Genomic DNA, 26,660 nt, shown 5'->3' on the forward strand with positions numbered 1-26,660 from the left:
TCTTTCTTTCTCTCCAAGAACGGCAGGAAAATTAACTCCTCAGAGCTTGCAAAACATTGGTGTATGGTCATAACCTAGGCTGCCCAAGGCAACTGTTAATTGAAATATGGCTGAGGGAGAGTACCTAAAATGTCCTCAAAAATGTAGAATGTAATTCAGAATGAGCTTTTACTATTACATTTCTCCTGAAGCCTGTGGGCAGTGCATGCAAAAAGCCAACAGCACTTTGTAAAAGGTGGTGCTCTAAGAAGACTTAAAGAGAAGGATGCATCACTCACCTGTTCCAGCTGGACTAGAGAAACAAGTGAAACACAAATCTACACAGGAGTCTGCTTTAATCCATCACTCTATTTTATGAAGCATCACACAGCATTTTCAGCAATTAGCATTTGATAGCAGTTTAAGTAAGGGTCACAGGGTTATCTAAGGAAAAAGCTGAGAACCTATTTCATCATCACTGGCAGCAGCGCTCTTGGAGGGCTTGGGTAGTACCCAGCAGTTGCTGAACTATTTGAGGAAAATCGTGTAAATCTATAATCCAGTGGTAAATCTGCAAGACAGAAACATACCACATCTCATTAGCAACACAGCCTGTATCACATAAAAAACAAGCTTGTCGTAATAGCAATACTTCTTAAAACCTTGAGCTGTTAGCTCACCGGCACCAGAATTCAATCTGATTGCATGATTACACATTTATTTGACATCTTCAGCTGTTCAAGGGATTGACTTTCAGAGTTTATTCAACTGTAGTAAAGGATATTCAGTTCCTTGATTGCTGAAATAATGTTAGTCAGAGAAAATTATTTAATGAATGCTTAAATACTAATGAAAAATCTTCATTGAGCCTAGATGCAGTTTTTCTCCCAATACACCTTCAAGTTTATTTGTCAATTAGTCATCCTTCTCTTTTATCTCAACCATCTACTCATATGAGGGTTATGTTTAAAACAAAGAATCAGTTCCTTTTTTTTCATGGCTATTGAAGCAGGATTCCCAAAAAGCACCCACTCTTAGACCTTCTTGCAATCCAGTGCTAACAACATCATTTTGTATCAAGCATTCTTAGAAATCTGCACTTGTAACTTGATGTACTCATCACTTCCAGTCTGTAAAGAACACTGAATGCATTAAAATAGCTCTGAACAGTGAAAGCTTTATTTTCTGTAACTTTTCAAAAGCCTCTGCTGCCAACAGTGACCCACCCACCCTCACAGCCAGAAAACTGATACTTCCTGTGCTCACCTTGTACTCAAAGTTCAAGAAACCAACTTAAAAAACATATAAATTAAACCCAGTTCAAGAAAAAATTTCCTTTCCCCCCCAAAAAGGGGGGAAGCTCCTTTCCAGGTTGTCAGTTCAGAACCAAAGTAAAGCATAAAAGCTATTACTAGGCTTATCTGTACAATAACTTATGAATTGCAATTTTTAAAATTTAATTTGGAGTAAATGTGGGGAAATGACATCCTGTCACTACATGCTGCAATTTTTTTTCCCCCACTCAACAGCTTCTATGAAACAGAAACCCGTAATTTTAGTAGTTTCAGCAAAAACAACAGGAAATCTAGTTCTGTCTCACAAGTGATTTGCAGGCAGGCACCAGGACAGCATCCAGGTCTGCAGCTTCAAACTCATATTGAACATAACACAGCAACAAAAGAGTACTTAGATCAAGCTGAAAAATCAGATAGAGGCTGGAATAAAGTAGGAATAGGAGGAAAGATAATTGGAAGAGAATTATTTAAGTGGGTGATTTTAGATTGTCAGAGAAGTTAATTTTCTCATTTTGTCTGAGTCAGGGAAATCTCTGGAGCACGGCAGAACAGGCAGATGTTTTCCTAGTATGCAGAAGGCCCAGTGGATTTACTGGCTGCTGAGTCTATTTATGACACTCAGTTTAACACAAAGGCTTCAAAAATGACAAAAGAAATGGAAAAAGAAAGCAAATATTTCCAAATATCTTTAGAAGCTATAAAAATCAAATGTCATACAGTTACTTTTATAAAAAAGCTTTTACTAGCTTAATAGTCTAGCAGCCTGGAGTTTCCCAAGAGTAGTTTAATCAAAGAGCAGCACAAATGGGGCAGACTTGCTACAGAGTTGATAATTGCTGAGGAAAAGAATCAGCTGGATCAAAATGGTAATTTCATTGGTATTTCTTCATAAACTAGCTTTACAGAATCAGCTTAAACACCCAAACCATTCTATATCCAATGCCAAAGGCTCCAAAAGAGATTTTTATATATTCACACTCCAATCTATCAATTTAAATGTTGCTTTTGTCTCAGCAAGCTGACTTTGGAAGATGACTCTAAATATCCATTTTTCAAAGGCATGAAAAAAACCAAAACCATACAGTATTCTATAATAAAGCCAATATTGGGAAAAATTAGTTGCTTATTTCCAAGTTGTTGTTTTCCTTCTGTTTTTTTTCCCAGTAAATTCTTCAGGATTTGCTGTTATGCATGCTCCCAGCTGCTGCTGTGGTGGTAGACCTTTGCATCTGGGCACCCACTTGTTACCTAACCCTGATGGAGAGTAATGAATTAGGCAGGGGGCAGATATTACAACAAGGGGGTAGTTTGACAGCAAGGATCTAATGAATCCTAACCTGCACTGATAATGAATTCAGCACAAAATTCATCCAATATTGCCACTATCACAAAAAACCCTAAGTAGACTTGAACAAACAAGACAGCCTGAGACTGGAAGAAGGAACTAGCTGACACTATCCAATTGCTTGAGAACCACAGTCCCAGAATTTTTTTATCATTCTTAGGTAATTCTACCCAGACTAATTTTTTTTTTAAACCCAAGACAAACAGGATATTCCCTTTAAGAGCCGAAGACTCCTAGAAATCAGATGTGAAGGGTCCCAAGAGGGTCCGAGAGGAATACAGAAGGTCCTAAATCTACAGAAATGCCAGTCAGATCTCTCACCCTGAGTTCCTGTCCCACTCTTTTCTTTGCTCCCACACCAGCCTGAGTGCAAGTGAGTGATGAATACTGCTTTCCTTGATGGTGACCACTCAGTGGTGCTAGCACTTTCCAATGGCTTGGGCATCCCTCACAGGTTACATGGCTTAAGTTGAGCTCAGAAGAGCTCCTGCCCTGCCCTGGTCCCTTGCAGGCCTCCAGCAGTCCTGGTGTGAGCAAAATAACAATGATGGTATCTAAACAGTAGCTACTGTCAGTTCCTGTGTTCCAGTTATCCAGATCCAGGTATTAAGTGACATGAAGTAGAACATTGTGTTCTGATGCTTAAGTATACCCAATCCATATCCATGCATTTATATCACAGTTAAAACATCCCACTGTAATGTGTGCTGTGCATTTGGTATAGGCCAGCTAAATCAATGCCACAAGCTTCTATCAGAGGAAGACTTGGAGTTCCACCCACAAGCAAGAAAGAGAAACCACAAGAAGAAGGGAAAATGTAATATTCTCAATGAGTGATCAGGAAAGTATTTGAGCAACTGGATGGAAGACAATTTTAATTTAATCCAGACACAGGCCTGCTTGATAAACTTACTACTCTAATTTTTTAAAATTTCCTTGAACAAACCAATAGATTAAACAAATGAAATCTTAACTAAGCACTTTAGGTGGATGTCATTGTTTTTCAATTAAAAACACAGTCCAAGACTGAAACAGATTTCTTCCAAAATACACAGCAGAAATGTCAGGAATAATTTTTCAGTATTGACCAACAAAAGCAAAGCCAACATTTTTTCATCTTGACACCACAGCAGCATCCCTGGGATGAGTGAGAAGCTCTACAGAAAGCAGAACTCCCCCTCCCACCCTGAGATCTGCTCCCTGCCAGTGAGCAGGGCTGGCGCCAGATGCTGCAGAAGCCTCCTAGTAAACAGCAGGGTTGTGTTCTTAAGTGAATCCAAATATATCCTCCTGATTATCGCCATGGAAAAGGCACGAGGAAGAGAACTAAAACCTTGTTAGTGATACCCAAGTTTGAAAACAATCTTTAACCTGCTTAATTGTGTCAAATTTCAGAAAATACCGTCAGAGCTCTATCTTACATCTCATCATCTGGGTGAGGTAATTATAGGGGCAGAGGGCAAACCATCAGCTAGTATAAATTTTTTCCTCTTACAGGATTTTCCATAATTAACGCTGGCTTAGAAGCTTTATAATGAATCTTTCATTGTATTTCAAAGTCACTAATGAGAGAAAATATTAATTTCTTAATGATAAGAACTTCTAATAATTATTTCTTAGCAATGGAGTAAGCATAATTCCTGCAGGGGAACTCACCAGTTTGGCTGTGCCTTTGGGTGACCTGGCTTGCCAGTCTGTGGGTAACCTGTAACAGGTGTTGCTTTTTCTTAAATGCTAAATGTTTTTTATCTCCTGACCCATCTCTATTTTGTAACAGTCAAAGCAGCACTTGCACTAATAGCTCAGGATGTGAGACAGCATACTAAAGGCAAAAAGAAAAAATCCCAAGGCCACAAGAAGATTTATCTGATAGCAGTTATTTTTAGAAAAACTCCTACAGTTGATTTTCCTAAACTGGAGGTCAGATGTTTGCTGTACTAAAGTAAAGCTCCCAAAAGAGAGAAGTCAGCATGAGAAAAGCATTCTTTCTGTCAATTACATGAATGTCAGTGCTGCTGTCTGCATACTCTATAACTCAGAAGTTGGAGAGGAGGGACTATCTGGGTGGTGTTGTATGGGAAAGGGGTGACTCCTCAATATAGGTTTGCTCCACAGCAGGAGAAAGCTTCTGAGTTTGGATACAGTTGGTGATATGAGCCAGTGCAGTTTACTCCGGGCCATGTAGGAATAAAGACTAAAACTATTCTCAGTCATGTAGGAATAAAGACTAAAACTATTCTCAGTCAAAGTGCAGGTTTGCTGCTTTACTTGCACAAAAGCTTTTGCCAACACAGGTGTATCGGTTGGAGATCATGCCTGTGGCACTGCCAGCAGACATCTGTGGCCTGAGCTTGGCCTGAGCCAGAGCTTCAGTGCCACTGAGGTTTGTCACTGGTTACTTTTTTGTGGTATCTAACACAGTGCCATTGGAGAAAACCCAAGTGGCAAACTGCAGGGATATGCGCAGCAGCAGCTTTACTACCGGTTTTGCAGATGGACAAGTGCCTGGGGAAATGGAATGACTGTCCCATCGTGGCTGCTGAGATTGCTTGTGGTGTGCAATTTTACTGTAATTATCTTGGGAATAACAAGTCACATTACTTTGGGTCTACCCTATGGCCAAGGGACCGCTGACCCCTTCCTGAGCAAAACAGCTGTGCACAAGGCGTGCACTGACTCGCAGCTGAGCCTGATAAGGGTCTGCAGTGAAGGAAAGCCTTAGAAATTCCTTTGCTCTTTTGGGCTTTCATGAGAAAACTCATTATTTATATGTGAGGGAAATGTTTCTTGTTTTTGTTTTTGTTTAAGCGGTGGTTTTTGAAAGTCTTGTAAGAAAATAGACACGTGTGGTTCTTTGCTTGATCTGGAAATGATCAGAAGAAAATATTGGACTATGATATTTTTAAATATCTAGGTGAAGACTTTAACTAAAAAAAAAAATCTTGAGAGAATGCCAAGATCCTACCAGGATGTGTTAGCCTTTCAGGGATCTGTTAATTAATTTCTTGTGTGTGAATGACTCATTCTGGATCTTGGAGCGGGAGGAAGGGCTTCTGAGGTAGGTTCAAGAAGTTAGCCTGGAAACAAGCAATTTTTTGAGCTGACAGGAATTTCTGGTTGATTAATAAAAAACAAAAAAGAGCTACATTTTGAGACTGTGAAGGAGCTACATTAAGATAAATGTGGAGATGATACACCCCTTTACTTTCATTTTGAGATAAACTCACCAAGAGCAACCTTCCTCTCCAAACTCATGAGATGGGTTAATCTCATCATGTTCCCCTCTCTTGTAAAAAAAATGTTTTCTTTCCCTTTCCCTGATTTTTTTTTTCCTAGAGGGGTGACAAACATTGTTTACCTTAAAATAAAAATCCGCACACAAACGCACATGAAGTCAAGGCCTACATAGTTTTTTGAGCATATGTGACCATCTTAATCTAGAAGGAATATCTTACACACCAGTCCAGAGTACATAAATGTCCTTCCACCAATGTTTTTGTTTTTTAACATGTGAGGTTGCAGGTTATGTTCAATTTCAACCTGGTCAGACAAGTATTTTCAATATTTGGTGATTTATCTATTTCCACTAGTTTTCACACTCAAAAATTATCAACACTTTGTATTACAACCAGGGTTTATAAAGTGTCAGTCTAAACCCACTCGATAAGCCTGTGATCCGGTCAAAACCCAATTACAGCTTTAGTTACAGCCTGCAAATGAAATTATGCTGCCTGAGTTGAAGGATAACTTTAAAGCAGGAATGACTGAGTGGTTCCCCCTTTCTTAATGAGTTGCTCATGAGTTCTCCCTTTAATCTTTTCAAGGTGGCTGTACTTTGACATCTCATAGAGCAGAATAACGATGGCAGGAACATTTCTGTCAGCTATTGGCTAGGAAGTAATCTTTTGGGTTCTGCATGATTTGACACGGTCTTCAGGGGCACAAGTCAATACACCTTTCTGGAGGAGGAAGGAAAGCCTGATCAAACCATAATACACTGAATACTGTCCTTTCTACACTGAAAATCACTATCAAGTGGTCCAATCCTGTGGTAAAGATGAGGTCTCAGACCATTTGGGAAGTAGCTAGGTCCCAAGGACTTTTTATAAACTAGTCCTGAGTTATTGAACAATAATTTTTTATGATTAAAATGATGTTTATTTCAGCTGAAAAAAATAGATGCCTTATATTTGTTGGTTGCGTTGGGCACGTTTTTTCTTCTTACTTCTAAAAGGAGAACATTGAAACTAGTTTCCTGGAACAGATGAATCAGATTTACATTATCTGATGTTTTTCAACTGACACATAGATCAAGATGCTGTTTATACACTCAGAACACATATCTTCTCTCTATTCAGTTATCTTTATTATCTGTTGTTTTTTTTTTTTCCTTGTATGAAACCTGAGGGCCACAAAAGCTCGGAAATGTTACTGTTGTGTATTTACACCAATTTTCCACCCAGTGTAAGAGTAGTTTTTTTGCATAAAACTTTAATTATAAAAATGACCTCTTTGGCCTTGTAGCAGCAACTATTATTTGTAACAGCAAATTCCCAAAGCAGTTTAAATCCTCAAGCATTTTGATAAACTTAGTGTCTAGATGCTATTGTATAGATACAGTCTTACATGGAAGTTGTCAAGCAAAAGCACAATTGTAAGATAAGGCATTAAATATGAAAGGTTACTGCTAACTAGCAATGCATAATATAGATAGTTCTATGTGTTTAAGGGAATTATATGTTATTGTATCATTTGAATAAGAGCACAGTTATCAGTCTACTTACAGCAAGGACTACTGTAATTTAATTCTAAATTGAGTTGGATTTTACTTTAGGTGATGTAATGTCAATGAAAAAGCATAGAACTAAGGTGCAAAAACATGAGGGATTTTTTTTTTTTTTTTTTTGTTTCACTTCAGCAACAATTGCAAATGTTGCTGTTCAGGATACAGAAATCAGTATATGGCTGATTAGTGTAGTATATGGCTGATCAGTGATTAGTATGTCACAAGATTAGCGAAATTCATGTCTTCCATGATAACAGTTGATTCCTCCAGGGCATTCACATTTAAAATACATGTGGAGGATGGTGTGTGAAGTTTGCAATTTGTAGTTGATCTCTGCTGGCAGACCCGTGTATCTGTGACCTGCACATTGCCAGTTCTGGAGCCCCAGCCACGGCTGCCTTGAGCTTTCCATTGTGCAGATAATTTGCAGCTCTAAGCAGAAACATGAACTTCTTTGTCATGGTTCACTGGCAATTTTATCATTATATTTATACAGCAAGCAGGCTGACAACTTAAACTCCCGCAGGAAGTGGCAGGGATCTGTAGGCATCTTTAAAGAGACAGCTTTGGTTAATTATTATGGAGATTTTTTTCTCTAGCTCTAGCTAACTGAAATAACAATAAGGCACGAAGATAAACTTATGCAGCCATATGGGCAAACCCTGATATAATTTCATATTGCATGCAAGATTAAAAAAAATGCATTATCCTCATACATGACAGAAGCTTGGTTATCAAATCTCTCCAAAGTGTGAAATGAACTCTGTCTCCATAAAACATTTACAATTGTACTAATTCCTCTCTGAAATGAAATTCTCTTGAGCTGCAACATCACTCAATCTCCTTTTCTTGCTTGCAGTAATTTTTAATCCTGTGACAAACTTCACCATTCAGAGGTTATCAGACAAATTTACAACATTAGGTTAAGAATGATGAAATTAGAAAAGAAGTTATTTTCTCCTTATTACAATTTAGAGGCCACTTTCTTAACCTTTTCTTTACAATGACAAAAAAAAACAACTTACAAAAATCTCCTCCATAGCTCTAAAACTCCTAATGGAATTTTTTGAAGTGTGGCTTTTATAAAAATACCAAATATAGTGAGATTGAAAGGCAAAGCATTAGGTTGAAATATGCGTATCATATTTTTCAATCAAAGAACTGTTAATCAAAAGACCTGTCAGAAATGGTATCTTTGAAATTGTTGAAATTACTGTTGGAATACCCATATGATGAAGGAAATACAATTATTAACATGGGGATCTGGAAATGTGATCATGCGGTCACAGAGTAGTGGTTGCTGTCCTTGAAGGTAATGTTCAGATTATTCAGGTAGGAAAGATAAGAGTAATTGTCCTCTACTTGGCTCGTACCTAACCTTCTGACGTGGAGAAAGATGTCCTGGAAACTGTGGTTTATGCAGAATGTAATTCTTCAGAGAGACCCCTACCCCTTTAATTTCCATGTGGGAGCACTAAAGCAACATTCCCACGGTAATGGATCCCAGTTTGGAAAATCTGTCTTATGATATAATTGTGCTTTAAAAATCTGTAAGGGAGCTGTAAATGAGGAGAGACTCAACGGCAGAAAAGTGGAGAAACAGATGGATTTGTGAGTGAGGCATGTAGAATAGAAGTAGGGACATTGGCTTCTACTATTTTATTAACCATGTACTGTCAATATAACATGTATCTGATTTCCAGTCCAAACTGATGGAAGTGCACAGAAGGTATTGTAGAAGGTCTGCTTTGAGGAATTTTAACAATAAATGAAATATACTCTTTCATGCACAAAGAAAATGCCAGTTTCTCTTCAGAGAATCTGAGGAGAGTTCAGATGATGAACAGTGTGCAATTTCAGTAACACCCTCCTTGCCAGAGGCATCTCTGAACTGGTATTGAGTAAGTGTGTTACTAGTATTAAGTAATGCTGAATAGTCTTTGGAATAATCTTTTTCAATGTGTCATGAGAAGTAAACCAAGCTGTTCTTTATGCACAGACACTCGTTGCAGCCAAACAAGAATCAGTCTTAAAGCCAGCACTGCAGCCATCTGCCACATTTCACCAAATATTTTTGCAGACCACAAGCCATTGGCATCCTGACTTGTACGTGGCACTTACTACTGCTCACATAGGCGTACAAAAGCCAGGTCAGACATTGTTGATAGAGAAGCCCTTGTGAACCCCCAGCTCACAGGAGGCTGCAGTGCACCTCCAGTGAGGTGGCAGCTTGTGTGGCTGGGTCAGGCTGAGTGAGGTGCTGCCAAGGCTGAGCCAGCCTGAGCTGAGCTCACACAGTCAGCACATTGCTGCCTGGGAGCTGGGCTCATGTGGTCAGCACGGTGGCAGCCTGGCTGCACAACTGGGCTCAGGGCATCTTGAGGAAAGGCCTGAGTTTTTGCAGCTTGGCAGTGGAAAGTCCTCTGCTGGTAATTGAAGCAGATGAATGGGAAAGGAAAAGCTGGAGAGCATCAAACTCACATAACCCATTTCAATCTCTTCTAGCAAATAGCTGTAGCTAAGATATGACTTACAGCTGCAGCCAAAAACTTCAGGGCTTGGCAGGGCAGGGATTCTCACAGCTTGCTGTGACAGGAGTCAGACAAGGTATTCAAGAGGAGTCAGGAATTCCTTAACATCCATAATAATGAACATCTGCTCTTCCAAACAAACAAACAAGAAATACCTCTCTCTGTAACAAAGCAGAGATGTTCTCATACCTTCAACTTTGAGTCTGCTGTCCAGTGCACAGCTGCCAGTTTAAAACATTATTTCTCCCCTGTCCTTTTGCGCTGGGGTTTAACTTTTACAGACACGACTCCCTGCCCCAGCAGTGGTTCAATGCAGTGAGGGACAGCACACGGTGTCCCTCCTCATGGACAAACAGGAGCTTTGCAGGAGTTCCATGGCTGATGGCAGGCAGCTATCCTATCACTAACTGCCCAGATATGCCTTATGGGCTTGCACCCTTTCATCTGTAGCTGGAAAGACTGTCATACATTTGAGGTTGAAAAGCCTTGCTTGTCGTTTAAACTGAGCTGTGGGTTGGGGGGGGGGCGGGCGGTGGAGCTGCCTGGGAGGCGAATTTCAGACTGTGGCCAACCATTTTCTCCTGGTCAACACGTCCAAAGCAAGCCACATGCAAGCATGACCCTGGGAAGGGTATTAGATGGGAGTTTTATAGAAATTATCTCTCTGTTGGCGTTTTTTCCTTGGCATGTTTGGGCTTTTGTGTCTTTGGGCTGAAATAGATTGCAAAATGGCAAATATGAGAGGCATAAATAAATTGTGGCAGTCTATGATTGTTCTGTTTTGAGATATCCATACAATGTAAGGACATGTGTAAAATATGGTTGTAAAGAAAAGGTCTATCATGTGTCCTGCTGTAGAAGTCACTGCTGGGCAAGCCTGAAATGCTCTCTTGCAACAAACCTTTTATTCCCTGGTCTTCTGCATGAAGCAAGCAAAAGATGCTGAATGGAGGGGTTAGTAAAGTAAATGCTTGCTGTGTTCTTCATTCATTTAATAATTAGTTTCTTCCTTTAGGTATGGGTATGGACAAAGTTCAGTGATGCAAAATGATAGATGGATCACATGGGGGTCCTCATCATCACTTTGTAATCCCAGGAACATACGGTAGCTGCAAAGTTACAGTAAGCTGATAGGGGAAGTGTAACTAGCCAGATCTGTGAGAAACATTTTTGTAAGTATAACACTCCCAAGTAACTTTGCATGTTGTTTGTTTTGAATGTATCTCACCACTGAAAGTAGAAACAGCAAATCACAATGGGGAAGTAGGGACCAGATTCAGGGACTAATCTACAGCCCGGTAAATGTTGCAACCTGTCTCTAACAGTGAATCAATTAAACAGCTCCTATTTGCAGACACAAACAAAACCCCTGGTGTATCAGGCAACAATTAAAAGCTCAAACATCCAGGTAATCAATGGTCACTAGTGCTAAGTGTTGCATCATATGAACAGAGTATTTTGAATGTATTTTAGATACATGCAATCTCAAAACCAGGTCTACAGCACTACAAACTTACTATGAATACTGCATGTTCATTAGAAAAAAGCCCCAAACATCTTCCTTACCTGCTATTGCTTCCAGACTAGGGATTGCAATAGTGCTGTAAGTGCTAATACATTTACAGGACCACGTGTGAACTAAGGTCTCCTCTGCATTTTCCAGGCCTGGCAATCTGTCCACGAAGAAAGAGCCCCACTGTTTAGATACAAAGTAAGGAACTTTGAGCTGATCTCCCTGAAAGAAAAATAAATAAATACATAAGCTTAAAAAAAATAAATCTTTATTTATCCACAAGCATTAGTTTAGGGAACTCTAGTGTTTTTCTGATTGCCTGGGAAGCCTATATTGTATCTCAGGAGCAATGTGGCTTTAAAATATAAAGTCAACAACAATACAATAAGAATCTTCTTCCCATAAGTCCCCAAGTTCCTGTTTATACAATTTATAGATTCCCTAGGACATAAAAAGTTAACTGTAAATAGTTTTTAAACCTTTTAAGTAAACCCCTTTTATTTTCCCTGTTTTTCTCTTTATGATAGTGTGAATTGCTTGCTGTCCTTCTCTGCTGGAGAGGCTGTGTTACAGCTGGGATCTCCTCCTGGGGGAAAAGGAGCTTCCTCATGCTGGGTGGAGTAACTGCAAAGAATGCATCATGCCACCTGTGTTATCTATTTCTGAGCTGAGGAATGAGCAAAAACAGAGCCACAGAATCCATGGAGAGACAGTCAGTTGCCTAGAAAATTGTGGAATATGAATTTTTTAAATGTATATTTTCAGACAACAACATCTGTTTTAAAAAAAACATTAAAGCAGCATTGGAAAAACTTTTTACAAGTTCATCTTGAAACCTGCTATATACTGTCATGAGCAATCAGAATAAAATGCCAGGACACATCTACAGAAAGATGAAAAAACGGGAAACAAAACTACACTATAGAAAATCTGTTAAAGTAATTTGTGTGCAAAGTAACATTCAGACTTGCAGAACAGATACAGCAGTTTGTGCCTCCAGGTTTGTGAACTTTTGTACTTTATTCTCCATTTAACCTCTCTCTTAACAGTTTTGAGAATCTGCTGGAGTCATTTGTGTTTATGACGGAGGCCTGTATCTTTTGATCACAAGGAAGTGGTTGAGGCAACCAAACAGACCACATCAGTAAACACAGAGCCACACTTCCATCAGTCTGTGCTACAGTTTATCCTCTGAGTTTAAATGAGGGTAAGTACTGATTTCAACAAAAGTAGAGATTAATTTCTGTATTCTGATGTAAATAAATTGGAAAAAACCTCCCATATTTTGTTTCAAAATAAGCATTTAGCTGAAGTCCTGGGCTTTTTTGTTTGTTTTTTAATGCCTTGCACAAAGGGACAGCATGTTACTTTCTTTTTTCCTTCACTAAACCTTATCTTTCTATGCCAATCCCAGGACTTTACATCAGTTATAATTAAGTTTAGATGAATTAAAATCTGATGAATTAAAATCTGTTTGCCAGCTGGATGACACATGCAGAAGACTCTTAAGGCTATTACAGCTGTTCAGGTGATTAATCAAAACAACAACCCCACTACTGGCCCACATAAGCATTTGTACAAAAGACAGGGTCCTGTTTATTGATAAGATAAAAGAAGTGAGGGTTCTGCTTTCTGAAGTCGATGGTTAGTTCAGTAGACAATTAAAAATGTAACCGAGGAAATGAACTGATTTTTACAGAAGTTTGATTCTAGAGTGGGATTTTCTTCCTTATTAAGGAGGAGAGAGTTAAATTTTGGATTTACAAGCCAAGCCCTTGGTGAAATCAAACCCGGTTAGATATGAGACTTGTCATCACCTAGTGCAGAGCTCCCATCATTCTGCTGCTGGCTTATCTACACATGACAGGGCTGGTCTGGTAGGCTAAATCTTGATTTAAAATTTGTAAAGAGCACTCAAAACTTTGACCACATCCCTAGGAGCATCTGACATTGCTTCCCCTTCCATCCCCAACTGATGCCCTGAAAATGTCCTTATCTCACCTGCAGCACACATCAGAGCCTGCAATGAAGGACAGACCACACATCATGAATCTGTACATCTGTGAAATGAGGCAAAAGGCTCCTCTCACTGTGGCTGCTCACATGCCTGGAGGCACATGCCCAGCAGCAGGGCTGATGAGCTCTGAAAGATGCATCAGCCACTCCTGCAGTCCCCAAACACAGAATTTGCTCTCACAGCAGGACAGCAGATCCTGGAAAGTGCTGGGCAATCCCTCTTTCTCATGCAAATCCCCCAGGCATATGGATTTGCTCTCAGGCATATTGGTCAGACAGCAGCAGGTCAGATGTTGATTGTGCCAGTTGAGGGTACAAAGCCTTGAAGAAAACATCTACACTTCAGGGAAATAGGGATGGTACCAGAAATTCCCAAGTTCCAGGGCCTTCCACAAAATCAAAACACCTGAAGTACGTGCTACCATCTTTGCTTTGCTAATTCTAGACAAATAGGGCCTGTTAAAAGAATCGACAGAATCTGTTAATAGGATCCTTGGGTAACACTGATTAGTTGGCTTACAAATGACCTTTCCAAAATACTAATTAGCAGGGAGCCAAGCTCTGAAGGTTTTCTACATTTGGTAAAGGGATGAAAGAATGAAAGATGTAAAGGAGAGAGGAGTGGAAGACCAAGCCAATAGTATTTTTAAGAGCTTTATTTAGATGCAGATTTGCCATCTATGCCATAGCAAGCACAGAGCCTGAGGAATACTTTACTGCCTCCAGTATGAGTGATGGTACTGATGATTGTATGCTTTGTCCTGAGGTAATAACACACCACTGACTCTTGATGCCAGAAAAAAATCAATGCTCAAAACACTGTTTTTCTGGTGTAATAGTATTTGAGATGTTTCTGTCAGCACAACTGTGCTGACCACAACAATGGGATGTCCCTGAATCACACAAATGGACAAACCAGCCACTGGTGTGAATTCTGTTGCACAGAACCTGCCCTCCTACACATCATGCAAATATGAAACATTTCACACATGAATATTGTAGCTAAACTACAACAGGGATCACTATTAGCAAATTTAAAATAAAATGTGCTGCACTTCAGGGTGTTGCCCTAGGAATATGGCTTTAACACATCAGGCTTCACAACAACACCTCAGGTTGTTCCAGGAAGTACCGTTAGATTTGTGCCAAAGATAAACAGGAATAAAGAGACAAACAGAGCCAAAAGGCATAAAGGAAATAGCCTTGTCTATGGTCACACCAAGGGAGTTAATGGAAATACAGGGATTACAGACCTGACTTTTACAACAAACCAGTCACCAGTCAGTATTGTAAAAATTAAGTTTTCTCTTCTAACTACAAAATTATCATGTATATCCACCAATTAATTATTTAATTTCTGCTCCGTTCATTCATATAAGCCATTCATTTACACACTGACAGCTCCTCTGTAATAATTTTCCTCGAAATCCTGGGACAAATTCCAGCTTTCCTTTTGAGTTTTCATTGATGGAACTGATCACACATTTAAAGAACAGAATGCAAAACCAAAGCCTCCAGCCAAACAAACAAACCCCCAATTCTAGGAGAGAGGCAAATCCTGTTTCAATAAAATGCCTTGTATTTTTATTCACCCTGCATGTTGCAATTTACTTAGAAGCCAAGTAACTGTATAAATAGTTTTTAGTTTGCTATTCTCTTGCTTATTTGGTTATGACTCACATACTTAAAAGAACTGCAGTTGTTACCATAATTTCACAGTTATGTGTATCTGCCTTATATCATGCATTTAATTGAAGGGAAAAGACAAAAACTGCAAATGAAAATGGAAATCACAAGTCTCCCACTTGGTGTGTGAGGAGGTTGTTTTCTTCCCCTCTCACTGTTAGTGATGAAATACCAGTCAAACAACTAAAACCAGATTTTTGTAATTTCTTTCTGAAAGATGCAATTGCCAATTAAAGTAATACTTTCTTACTTTAATAGTATTTTGTAAAGAGTGATAGCATTGAGAGTTGTACTATGTATTAAGTTTTCAGTCCCTCTCTGCACACACAGCATGGCATGGAAAATCTACTGTACTACTGTATTTTATTGCCAATGAACGCTAAGGCTGATTAAGCAGATGAAATCTAATCTGTGACTAACTTTCCAGAAACACCTGACTTTGTACAATCCTTTGAATTGGCTTTTCTCCCTTCTTAACCAAAGGGTTAATGGGAGAAGTTGCTTGGGGAAATGAAAATAAAACTCTCATAGGTTTGTGAAGGGAGTCCCTTTGAACTAGTCCTGTTAAGTTAGTGGTGCCCAGTCAACTGCAGAGATATGGATGTGACCTGTTGTTCAGACTCCAGTGAGCAGCCTGGTAATGAAATAACACCACTGACCTGCCACGGCCCCCCTGGTTCAGGTTCCTTTAATCAACACAATTCATTTCTCCCTTGCTTGCTCGCTGTCACTGGTAGCAGATGTAAACGGAACAGGGGCTGTGTGTGGCAGGGGTGGTGTCTCCCTGAGATACTGCAATCTCTTGTCAAGAGTGCTACAGTGTCAGTGAAACGTCAAGCACCTGCCTAAAAGTCTCAATTTGCTGCTTGACAACTGCTGCGATAGAGAAGACGGATCTTGTGAGGAGAGATGTCGCAACAAGGGAAAACCGAATCATCATTGTGGGCTCAGAAATAAACCAATCCATTACTCTTTGTACTTCCAGGAAAAGAACCACCTTCTGTCTCTCTGTTTAACAATGTATGCTTCAAAAGCATATATTGAACATGCTTAAGAAACCGTGTTGAACAAATCCCCCAAACTTTAAATTTTATGCAGCAATGCAGCAGAATCTCCAGTTAGAGAATGAACAAATTTATGGAGGATTTGAGTTATTTTTAAAGCATTAATTATTTAAATCAAATTGTATTAACCTGTATGTGTTACTAGCTCTTCCTCCCCCACCTCCCCTTCCTACTGAGAAATACATTCTCTTGATAGGATATTGAATTTTTTTGACTTCATTTTTGTTTATTTACAACCCAGGAAAAGGCCTAAACATTAATGATTACATTTCCTTATTTCAGTGACTGAAATGTCTTTGTCTGACTACAGTTTGGAAATCAGGTAGTGGGGGAAAATATGAGATATGTCTATTAAAAAAATAAGATAAAGATATCACATCTATATTGTTTTAGTCCTATTGAAGAGACCCTTTTCTACATTAAAACCAGGAGCTTTTATAACACTTGGATTAAAAACACACCAAGTATAAATGCACCTCCCAGATCTTTTCTATTGGTAAGTCAACTTTTAATCACAAAGAGTAATTATTTTAAAAGAAAAATAAAGTTTAGTGCGTTACAAAGAAAAGTGTGAAAAGCATCTGTATTTTTCTGCAGTTAGAAGAAAATGACCTATTTATTTAGTAGCATATGAAATGAGGAGACACTCCAAATGGAGAGTGAAGCCTTGCTGTAGTTCCTACCTACATGGGACATGCTGGAGGTACAGTGCTGCCTCATCACCCATCTCAGTGCTGTTTTCTACCTACTTTGCTCTTTGGGAGCAGAGGAAAGGATAAACCATAGTAACCTTCCACCTTCTGTGGGAAAATTAAAGGGTGACAGCAGTGCTAAGGCCCTGCTTCCCAGCAGTGATCAACCTGAAAATCATATTATTTATCTGAGGTAACTATCAGTAAGTCTTCACTGGGCTGGATTTTGAAGCCACCCCTCTTATCTGACAACAGCTGTCACCAAAATAACAACCTGTGAGGGAAGCAGCAAATTAAAAGTTATTTGTATATAAGGAAAGCACAAGCAAACCATATTTCACATAGACAGAAAGCAACCTTCAAAACAATGTAATAAAAATTCCTCTGTGTTTACAGTTGGCCACAACACACAGGGAAATGCCATGAACTCAGCAGAGTTCAGGCACTGGACTTGTGATAACTAGGCTTGGAATTTTTCCTTTTGGGATGGAGGGATCTTGTTACTAAAAAGGTTCTTGCTAAGGGAGAGCACACACAGCCCCTTTTCTGAGATCCATGGTTTAGCTCCAGGTAGAGGTGCCTTGTCACCCATGCATTGCTGAGCTGGGACAGAACAGCATCCTCCTGGTAAGACAAGAAGGACACATCTGTGGGGGATGCTGATGCTGCCAGCACCATGGTAAGACAAGCAGGTTGATTCCTAGTGCAGGTGACATGAGGCTTTTTTGTAATTTACTTTATTCTGTTCCAGGAAACATCTGCAGGAACCCTTACCTCATATTTTCCTTTCTTCTCCAATGGCTCAGATTCAGCCTTTGCAGGCACTATACCTTTGTCCCCTAGAAGCTCCTCTAAGATGAAGACAGTTTCCCAGTTGCTATAGTGACGAGCTGGGAAAATATCTGAGTGCATACTGTCACCAAAATAAACAACCTGTGAGGGAAGAAGCAAATTAGAAGTTCATTGTATATGAGGAAAACACAAGTAAACTGTATTCACAGAGAGAGAAAAAGAGCCTTCAAATGACCTAATAAAAATTCCTCCATGTTTACACTTGGTCAAGACATGCAGAGATCCTATTAATGTCAAGTTTGGGGCTTTATCTTCAACCAGCTCCATAAGGGAAAGGCTGGCCCCACACACCCTCCTTGCTCTCACTCTCCAGGGGCATTGGAAAAGGAAGCCTAACTGGGACCAGCAAAAGGAAGTGTGAGCTTTTTGGTTGACAGAAATAGCCTGATGGGAAGCCATAGAAAGATTACCAAAAAATACACTGAATTGGAACAAGTTTTAGACAACACTGGAAACAAGAAAGAACATTCTTCTTGGTGACTCAAAACTCTTCTGTGTCCAGGGAGGAATTTATTCATTATGAAAAATGTTGTTACACCATCTTTAGTGGCATTTTCACCTATCCAGACCTGTACTTAACGTACTCCTCATTTTTACTGATGCTGTCTTTTAATCTTTATGATCTATTTCCTCAGGGGTATTTCCTGATTACAACCTGATTCTTCCCAAAGCTGCTGAAATGTTTACCCTGCATACAGAAAGTTTACATATTCTACCGATAAGAAGACAAATATGCTACTTGCAGTTCTGGGCTGCAGAACCAATCACATCAATAACTATAGTGAAAGTTTGTCTGGTGAATTCTTGAGTGAAACAGGGTATTTTCAGAAAGATTTACTCTCACTTGTAACATACCTTGGGATCCAACTTGCCAGTCATCTTCTTCAGGAGATCATAAAGCTGGATAGCATTACCTTGGGAATACCAACCAGGCTTGTCCAGTGACAGCAGAGCCTCCTGCTCCTCATCATTTTCTGAAATCACCAAGCCAAATTGCATGCTGTTAGTGAGACCAGCCCATCCTCCTGTACTTGTGAGATGTGTGAGAAGCTGCCTGTGCACAGCTGGTCTATTTTGACATTAAACCAGCTCCAGTGTCTGGCTGGAGTTCTGGTACTGACTGTGGATTCAGTCAAGGTGTTTGGTAGCTGGGGGCAGGCGGACATTTGTGAGAAAAGAAGCAGCTGAGCCTTGTGTGCACTGACTACAGAAGAAGACCTAAGGACTTAAATTCATGGACTTTGCCACCCAAACACTGCAGCAGCGAAGGCAGGAGGCCACACAGACCAGACTGATGGAGCTGCCACAGATGAAAGTGAAACCATGAGATAAAACAAACTGTAAGAGACAGCATGTACCTTGCCATGCATAAAAATGACCCACAGTTTTTAAGCACTGACATACACCCAACAAAACAGACTGAAGTAGCTCCTAAGGGCATTCACCAGCCTTAGATCAGCACAAACAATGAGCAGTTCCAGTTATCATACAGTTTTGAAGAAATGATGAGTGGGCAAATGATGAGCGTACAACAACCCCAATGTTGCTGATGGTGGTATAACCCAAATTGACATGTACCCACTCTGGCAGTGTCAGCAAATTAGACAATTCAGTAGAAACTGAAACTCCCTGGTCATCACCCAGCTCTGCCATAGGCTTTGTCTCTGGCTGGTTTCAAAGCATGGATCTGTCCCAGTGTCCACGTAACCTTGTTGCTTTTTCAAATCCCTGTGTTATTGCCAGATGAACTTTAGCTTCTTGCTGGAGCCAAAATAGCAGTCTCAATGAACTGATAAACTACAATTTCATCAGAAGTATTAATATGAATATCTTTTGTCTATTGAACTGGTGAAACAAAAGGTTGATTTTGCTATTTAGTCTCAACCATGTCTTAATTTTATGCTAGAGACAGAAAAGTTAGAAACCAATACAGTACTTAGATCTGACTTAGATGTAACATCAGAACTTCAGTTTTTCTCTTGCTTTAGAGAATTTTTCAAAGCACTTAAAATGTGTTAGGAATAAGAGGAGAAGAGCAACTTCCACTTGGTTAGAGACTGCTGAAAGCTGAAATGCAAATTTTGGAGAACAGTGAAATGCTAAGACAGCTTTATGTTTTAAGAGCACTGAAGATGTATATGGAGAAATAAATTGATCTTTGAAAGAAATTAAAAAATAAACAAAAAGAGGGAAATGGGTATGTGGAGAGAGGAATGAATCCATTCTTTAATATTATGAATGTACAAATTTGAAGAAATTGAGACAAAATGATTCTATATTAAGGCTGTTTTATAAACTAGGAAAAAACAAGGAAATTCAAGTTGACATTAACAATTCATGTAGAACTTGTGTGGAAATGTTTTCCTTTGTTCTTCTTTAGGAATGTAACACTAATTACAATAACAATAAATATGATAGCATCCGTTAAAAAAATCTTAATTTCCTGACTATTAAAACCTTTGATCAAACAACTTCTGAACAAACAGAAGTTGTCATAACAGTAAATTTATTTTAAATTCCTGGTATTTTTAGACATATTTGGATGGTTGGCTGAACAAGTAGACACAATCTTCAAATGACATGGACATAGAAAAAGAAACTTATGAAAACAACTCTTTTGAGATGTTATAAAGTTTTTTGAAATTTTTGAAGATTTGTATAGCTATCATTGCCTTTCCATTTCAGTTAATCAGGAACATAATGGAGAAAATTTAAGCTTTTATGAAGTATTTTCTGAATAATGACATTGTATTTGCAAACAGAAGCCCTATGTATTACAGCAGTTTCAGAAGCTCCAGTAAAAAGCAAAATCCTACTTGCTACCTCTAGCAATGGAATGGCATGAGGGGAAGTCCTGGCTGCAAAAATTCACTCTAATTACAAGGCAGAAGACCTCTTGCTCAGTGAGAGCTATTACTGTCACCCCTAGCAATGGGATTCATCTCAATTAACTCAAGGCATTTGGAATTTAGGCTTCTAATGCACAGTAACAATCTGAACTAGTTGGCCAGGAACCTGTGGTAGGCAAAAGACGGTGCACCAGGAATTTTCTGGGGTGCCAGCTCTGGACAAGGAAAGGATTTAATTAAGTGAGAAACTTTGCTTTTAGGCAATGAAATAAAGGGAAATTAATTTCCCCTTTAGAAGGAGGCAGGAAACAGCACTGAGATGTCTAGTTCATTATGGGAACACTTTGATTTTAGAAGGAACTTCATAAATTTGAGGAATTAGGAAAGGTCCTTTAAATTATCTGAGTTGTAGGGTCATAGGGATAACAACTCTGAATGGATAAATCTTGTCTTGAACCATCTCATATGGCTGCTTGTGCTCACACATTGAGGGGTGACTCTGTCCATTTTATTACTCTAATCTGAAGTGGAAGGAAATGAATGGTGTTTCAGTTGTGATAAGTCATTAACAAAAAGTTTCTAATTCACTTACATTTCTCCACTAGCAAAATAGAGCTAAGAAAATTATTCTTCAGCACCACCTTTCAAGGCTTTTTGTAGAAGTTCTGCCATGTAAAAAATTAATACACAACAACTTAAAAACCCATGAATGACACCAATGGCTCTGGCCTTGTAACCTTTGGAAGGTAGCAACATGACAGCACTACAGAAGTCTGCAAATTTCCTGCAAAAATGTTGCTTAAATGTTTATGGTAGTTCCTAATATATGTTGGATATTCCAAGCTGAATACTGGCTACACTCAGTCAAGAAGAAAACTGCTGCTGACCTGCTTTCCACTTTGCTGTTATTGATTCTTCAAAGTTCATTCAAAGGTCAGAAATGCTATAAATATTCTTTCAGCAGGAAGAAGCATACATAAGTGGGGATGTTTTAGGTCTTATAAGCTAGGAGGAAAAGGAGATGCCCTGACAATTTCAAACAGACTGGATAACCAAAAAGAATTTCTCTGATGATTTAGATAGAGTGATCTGCTTCCTTCTGAAGCCTCATACAACACTGCAAACCAGATTCCTGGCTGTAGACTGAAAATGTGCCACATCAAGAAATGTAAAGGTACTAAGCAAGTAAAATTAAAATAATTAAACCCAGAAAATCGTTCTGTTAAAACACTTGCCCAAACCTAACTGTGATTCAGAGCAGTCTTCCTGAAGGGAAGTTACTGTTCCTTTTTAAAAACAAACGAAAGCTTGACTCATGCTGGGGCAATATTAACATTGCTGGGATGGCAATTTCCATATAGCTTTGTCTAACAGCTGGGAAATGGCTTCTGATTCAGAAATATACTTTCATCACCAATAAAAGATAAGTTTTTTTCAGATAAACCAATTCACTAACAAGACTCAATATCCTTTTTCTTGTGAGAATTTTCTTGCCTATCTCTAAATGTGCATTGCAGCTTTAAAGCATGGCCTGAGGAACATCTGGTTTCATTCTGAATGATTATGCAAAAAGTAATCAGTGAAGCTTATTCTCATTTAAATGACAACTGATGGTAATTTACTTTGGCAAAGAGTCACTTTTTGGGAAAGACTTTGCACAGCTTGCTTAGTGCCATCTGCTCTGTGTCCTCTTATGGGTTATACCTGCTGAGATGGAAAGGCTCTGAACCTGGGGATCTATCCCCAGCCTGACTGGTGTTTACACTGTTAGACCCCAGGCCATGGGACAGGCTTGGTTGGGAAGCATGAAGTTAAGAGAGAAGCTGAGGTGAGGGCAAATTTATGCTTCAACACTTATTCACCTATACTGAGCCACACCTACACCCCGGGTAATTTTCTTCAGCTCACCACCCCTGAGGAACCACCCCGTGCTGCTCCTCCGGCTGCACACTGGGGCCAGGACCCACCAAAGAGCCTGAGGACAGCTCACATCAACCTGACTGGGCAGACACCAGGGCAAGAAAGCAATTCCAAGTGTCCAGAGGTCCTGCCAGCCGAAAGTGTGCTGTACATACAGCTCCACTACATCCCCTCCTTCTGCCTTTCTCTGGACAGCCTTTAATCCCTTTCCACACAGACCTAGTTAGACTGTCTATTAGGGTTATTTTTTTCCCCTTTGAGCTGTGCAGTAGTATGAAAAATGTGTGACAATTATGTAGCTGCTCGTGCCTGTAGCTGCTCCTGCCTCTTCTTGCCCATGGGCAGCTCCAGTGGGCTCTCTCTGCCTGCAGGCATCTCATGCAGACGGGCTCATGTGTTCTGCATGCTGAAGCTCTGCTTACCAGCATGGGGGTTACTGTAAAACAAATCCATTCAATGGTCCACAACTATCACACTGATACGCCTCTCTGCAATTCAAAACAATGCCATTTCAAACCCTGAGGGCATTACTAAAAAAGATGGGTTATGTTCCAGGCTTGCAAACACAGTCTGATTCTGGAGAGCATTTTGAGCTCACTTAAGAAAGACAAACTCCTTTCCAAAAGGGAAATCAGAGCAGGAAAGTGCATCATTTTACAAGGACAAAGGGACCTGCACAGGTGGGTTTTTCCAGTTGTAAAGGTATAACAAGTTGGGATGACATAAGTTGTAGAGTTTCCCTGTGGGCATGTTCTCCATGAAGAAAGCAAGCACTTACAAGATTCCTGGGTGTAAAACTTCATACCCTGTGGGCACCCTTCTGAGGGTATCACCCACCTGTGTATAGACCAATCAACTTTGCTGTGTGGTTTCCATGATTCACTCAGGTATTAGTGTGTGTTTTGCCATCCCTGAATTACTTCTGTGCCCTGGAAGCAGCTGTGAAATCCATCTGCCTGTGCACCAGCACGTGCCTCCCCTGTCTGACTGCAGGGACATGATAAAGAAAAAAATATTCCCTTAACTTGATGTGCTGAAAGGAAAGGTTAAGGCTTCCCAAAGTGACTGGTGATTTCAGCCATCTCCATTCTTGGATGTCCAATCTGTTTTGTTGTGGGGTTTTTTGTTTCCCCCCCACCCCAGAAACAGCCTGAAGATCACCTCCCCTTCTTGCCTTTGAAACATTCTGCCTTTTTTGAGGTGGCTTGTGGTTGGTGAGATGGAGGCTGAACTAATTAAAGTAAAAATTCAGTTTTGAAAACTGGAACATGATTTTAAAATTGACATAGGCAGTGATACATCTTTCTTTTGCTTAGCAATCCCAACATGAGTGTGTTTGGTCATATGGAGGACTAAATAACAGTACTACTAAAAACTGGCTCTTCTCTCGAAGAACACCACAGATAAAGCTGAGGAAAAAATACAGATACCACCCTGTGGAAAAAAATAAACTATTTCATAATAATTCAAGTACTGTTTATCACATTACCAACAATTGCTTTTCTCAGGAAGGACTTCTGTCCTTCCGCTATTTTGCAAGGCCTAGTAAAACCAAAGTAAAAAATATTTGTACTTTGTGTATTTATATTTGTGCATTTTATATTTGTGTATTCTCAAATTGCCCTGGGCATATATAAAAACCACAGAATCCTCTAAGCACAAATTAAAAAAAAAATATTTTTTTAGTTTTACCAAAACCTTTTACAGTTTCATTAAAATCTGCCTTACTGCTTAAATTGTGCCAAGTAACAGGCTACTAGAGATGATATTGAAGTTTTACTTGTTTCCAAGAAAATCAGTAGTTCCTTTAGAGACGTCAGCAAGTAAGTTCCTCTGAAATTTTACTTGTTTATAAGAAAATCAGTAGTTCCTTTGGAGAAGAATCAGCAAACAAGTTTCTCCTGAAGGTTTTGATTGCTGTGCTACAAGAACTGAAAATAACAGCTCCCTACAGATTAAGTAATTTGTTTTCAAAACTGTCAAAGCATTAATTTTCTGCCTTCCCAGGAACAGTGTGGCTAACAAAGCCTTTCTCTTTGAAACACTGATACAAGCAAGGCCATCTTTTTTTCTCAGAAAAGAAAAATCCCTTTTTGGAAAATGACTCTCCTACAAGTTCATTTTTAATTGTAGTTCATATGCAAATTTGGCAACAGTTTTCTGTAATTTTATTTAATTGCAATTATAGAAAAGAAAACTTATACTCTGCAAGGGTAAGGTGGACATTATATAATTTCACTTCTTCACTGCACATATTTTGTAAGGGTTTTCTTATTCTCTTGTTTTTTTAAATTGGGATCTTGGAAAGGTACAAAATGGTAGGAAAATAAATAAATTCCCTCTCTAGAGCAGTTTTCTTCTGAATCTCAAGTTTTGTAAAAAGATCCAGAGCCTTATAAATGAGGAACTTCCAATATTCAGAAAAATAACCATGTTAAAATTAGTACTATAGTCTTCCTAGAGATCCCTATATAATCATGGAGAGATACAGGCTTTTCCAGAAAGCATTTCCAATAAAAGTAAATTAGGAAAGGTAGGTAATTGAGGGAAAAAAACCCTGATATAAACATTCCAGGAATATACAGGTCAGTTCAAGCACCTGGCCATAGCTGGTCTTACCAGGGAGTACATGAGGTAGAAGCAGAACACGGAGGGAAACAGAAGAGATGAGATGAGGGCCATCAGACAGTTCTGACCTAACCTGTCACTTCAGAAAAATGTCCCAATTTCTCAATTAAAATCAAAATGAGACACACAAAGCATCTTCTTTACACTGTGCAGCCTTCCCATTTATTGAACTGTTTAAGTCTCTCTAGTAATACCTCCTGAAATAAGGCATATTGAAATCTCTTAGACCATACTTTTCCCCACTGAAAACTGACACTGAAGTGTAATGGGGAAAAACTCCCTGCCATCATTTACCTTGGCCTTAGACTTAAAAAAAAAACAAACACAACACCGGGGACCAAGAAGAGAACAAAAGTTCTTTAATCCTCAGTTACAGAAAAACTAAGAACTTTTATCCCTACATCTTAATACTTCAGGTATAAAATATATATGAAAACTGGAATAGACAATTTGATCCTAAAGAAATGTATCCCTACAAACCGATATAGGGACCCTGATGCAAGGGTCCTTAGCTTTTCATTTTTTCAGATCCCTAAAATATGTTATTTCAAAGGGAATAATGATTGCATAGGAGACATGAGCATGCATTGTTACCACACTGATTTACCTGGAATACACAATAGACTTTTTCATTAACTTTTATATGAAAACTATTTATACAACTAGGTTGATTTATCATTCATAAGTAGATCCATTCTTTTTTCCTCTCTTATTCCTGTCTCAAATCCCCACTTTAATTTTATTGATTTATTCTGTCTGAAGTTCCAGCTCCAAATATTGGCTGCCTCTGAAGGGGGGCAGTTTTATATCAACCTTTAAGGACTAACTTAAGATTTAAGATTTGAAATGCAGAAAAATAATTTGGGAATTAAAAATAAATAAACAAATAAACCCACACAGCTCTCTGCTTGTTAGTAACTGTACAAGTATAGCTGCAGATAGTGGATAATAAAGCCTTGCTGAGCTTTAGTAATTAAAAATAAGAACCCCACCCAAACCCAGTATTTCTAAGAAAAACTGGATGTCTTAATCTTTTTTTCCCTCTGGAAATAAAAGATAACACCTAAGACTACTGAGAGAGGGGTTGTGGCTTCTGTTGATCCAAGAATTCTTTTTCTCTCATGGTAGCAGAGAAACATTTCATTACACATGTAAAAATCATAATGATATTAAACCCATTTGAATATCCCTGTCAGGGAAGTCACTACCTCAGCATTGCTTCACATATGTGTTAAATAGGGAGTAGCTTTTTAGGTTGTCATAATACTTGGCATCTCAAGTAACAATCAAAGAAAAAATATTTAATTAGAATACAATAGCATTACATAGTTAAGGACCATTTTCTCCCAGAAAATATAGTAACTGCCACTAATAGTTTAAAATCATAGATATGAAAAAATATGAAACATACCCACAAACCCTGGGTGGTTTTGTTCAGCAGCAAATACACTTTTTTTCTGATGTATTTTCTGCCTTATATTTTGTTTCCCTGTGCTTTAGAAAT

General features: G+C 39.0%; 1 protein-coding gene across 1 annotated transcript in view; it reads right to left on the minus strand.

Annotated features, from left to right (window-relative positions):
- Positions 1–318: 318 nt before the first annotated feature.
- Positions 319–26,660, minus strand: part of NT5DC1 (5'-nucleotidase domain containing 1) — a 126,182-nt gene continuing 99,840 nt past the window's right edge. Inside the window, exons 9-12 of the mRNA XM_066547096.1 lie at positions 18,615–18,733; positions 17,682–17,840; positions 11,503–11,671; positions 319–550 (exon numbers count right to left, since the gene is read on the minus strand). Coding sequence (XP_066403193.1) covers positions 444–550; positions 11,503–11,671; positions 17,682–17,840; positions 18,615–18,733 — 554 coding nt within the window. The 3' untranslated portion in view covers positions 319–443. The remainder of the gene's footprint in view (positions 551–11,502; positions 11,672–17,681; positions 17,841–18,614; positions 18,734–26,660) is intronic.

The sequence above is a fragment of the Molothrus aeneus genome, chromosome 3 (assembly GCF_037042795.1).
Source record: "Molothrus aeneus isolate 106 chromosome 3, BPBGC_Maene_1.0, whole genome shotgun sequence".
Taxonomy (NCBI): Eukaryota; Metazoa; Chordata; class Aves; order Passeriformes; family Icteridae; genus Molothrus; species Molothrus aeneus.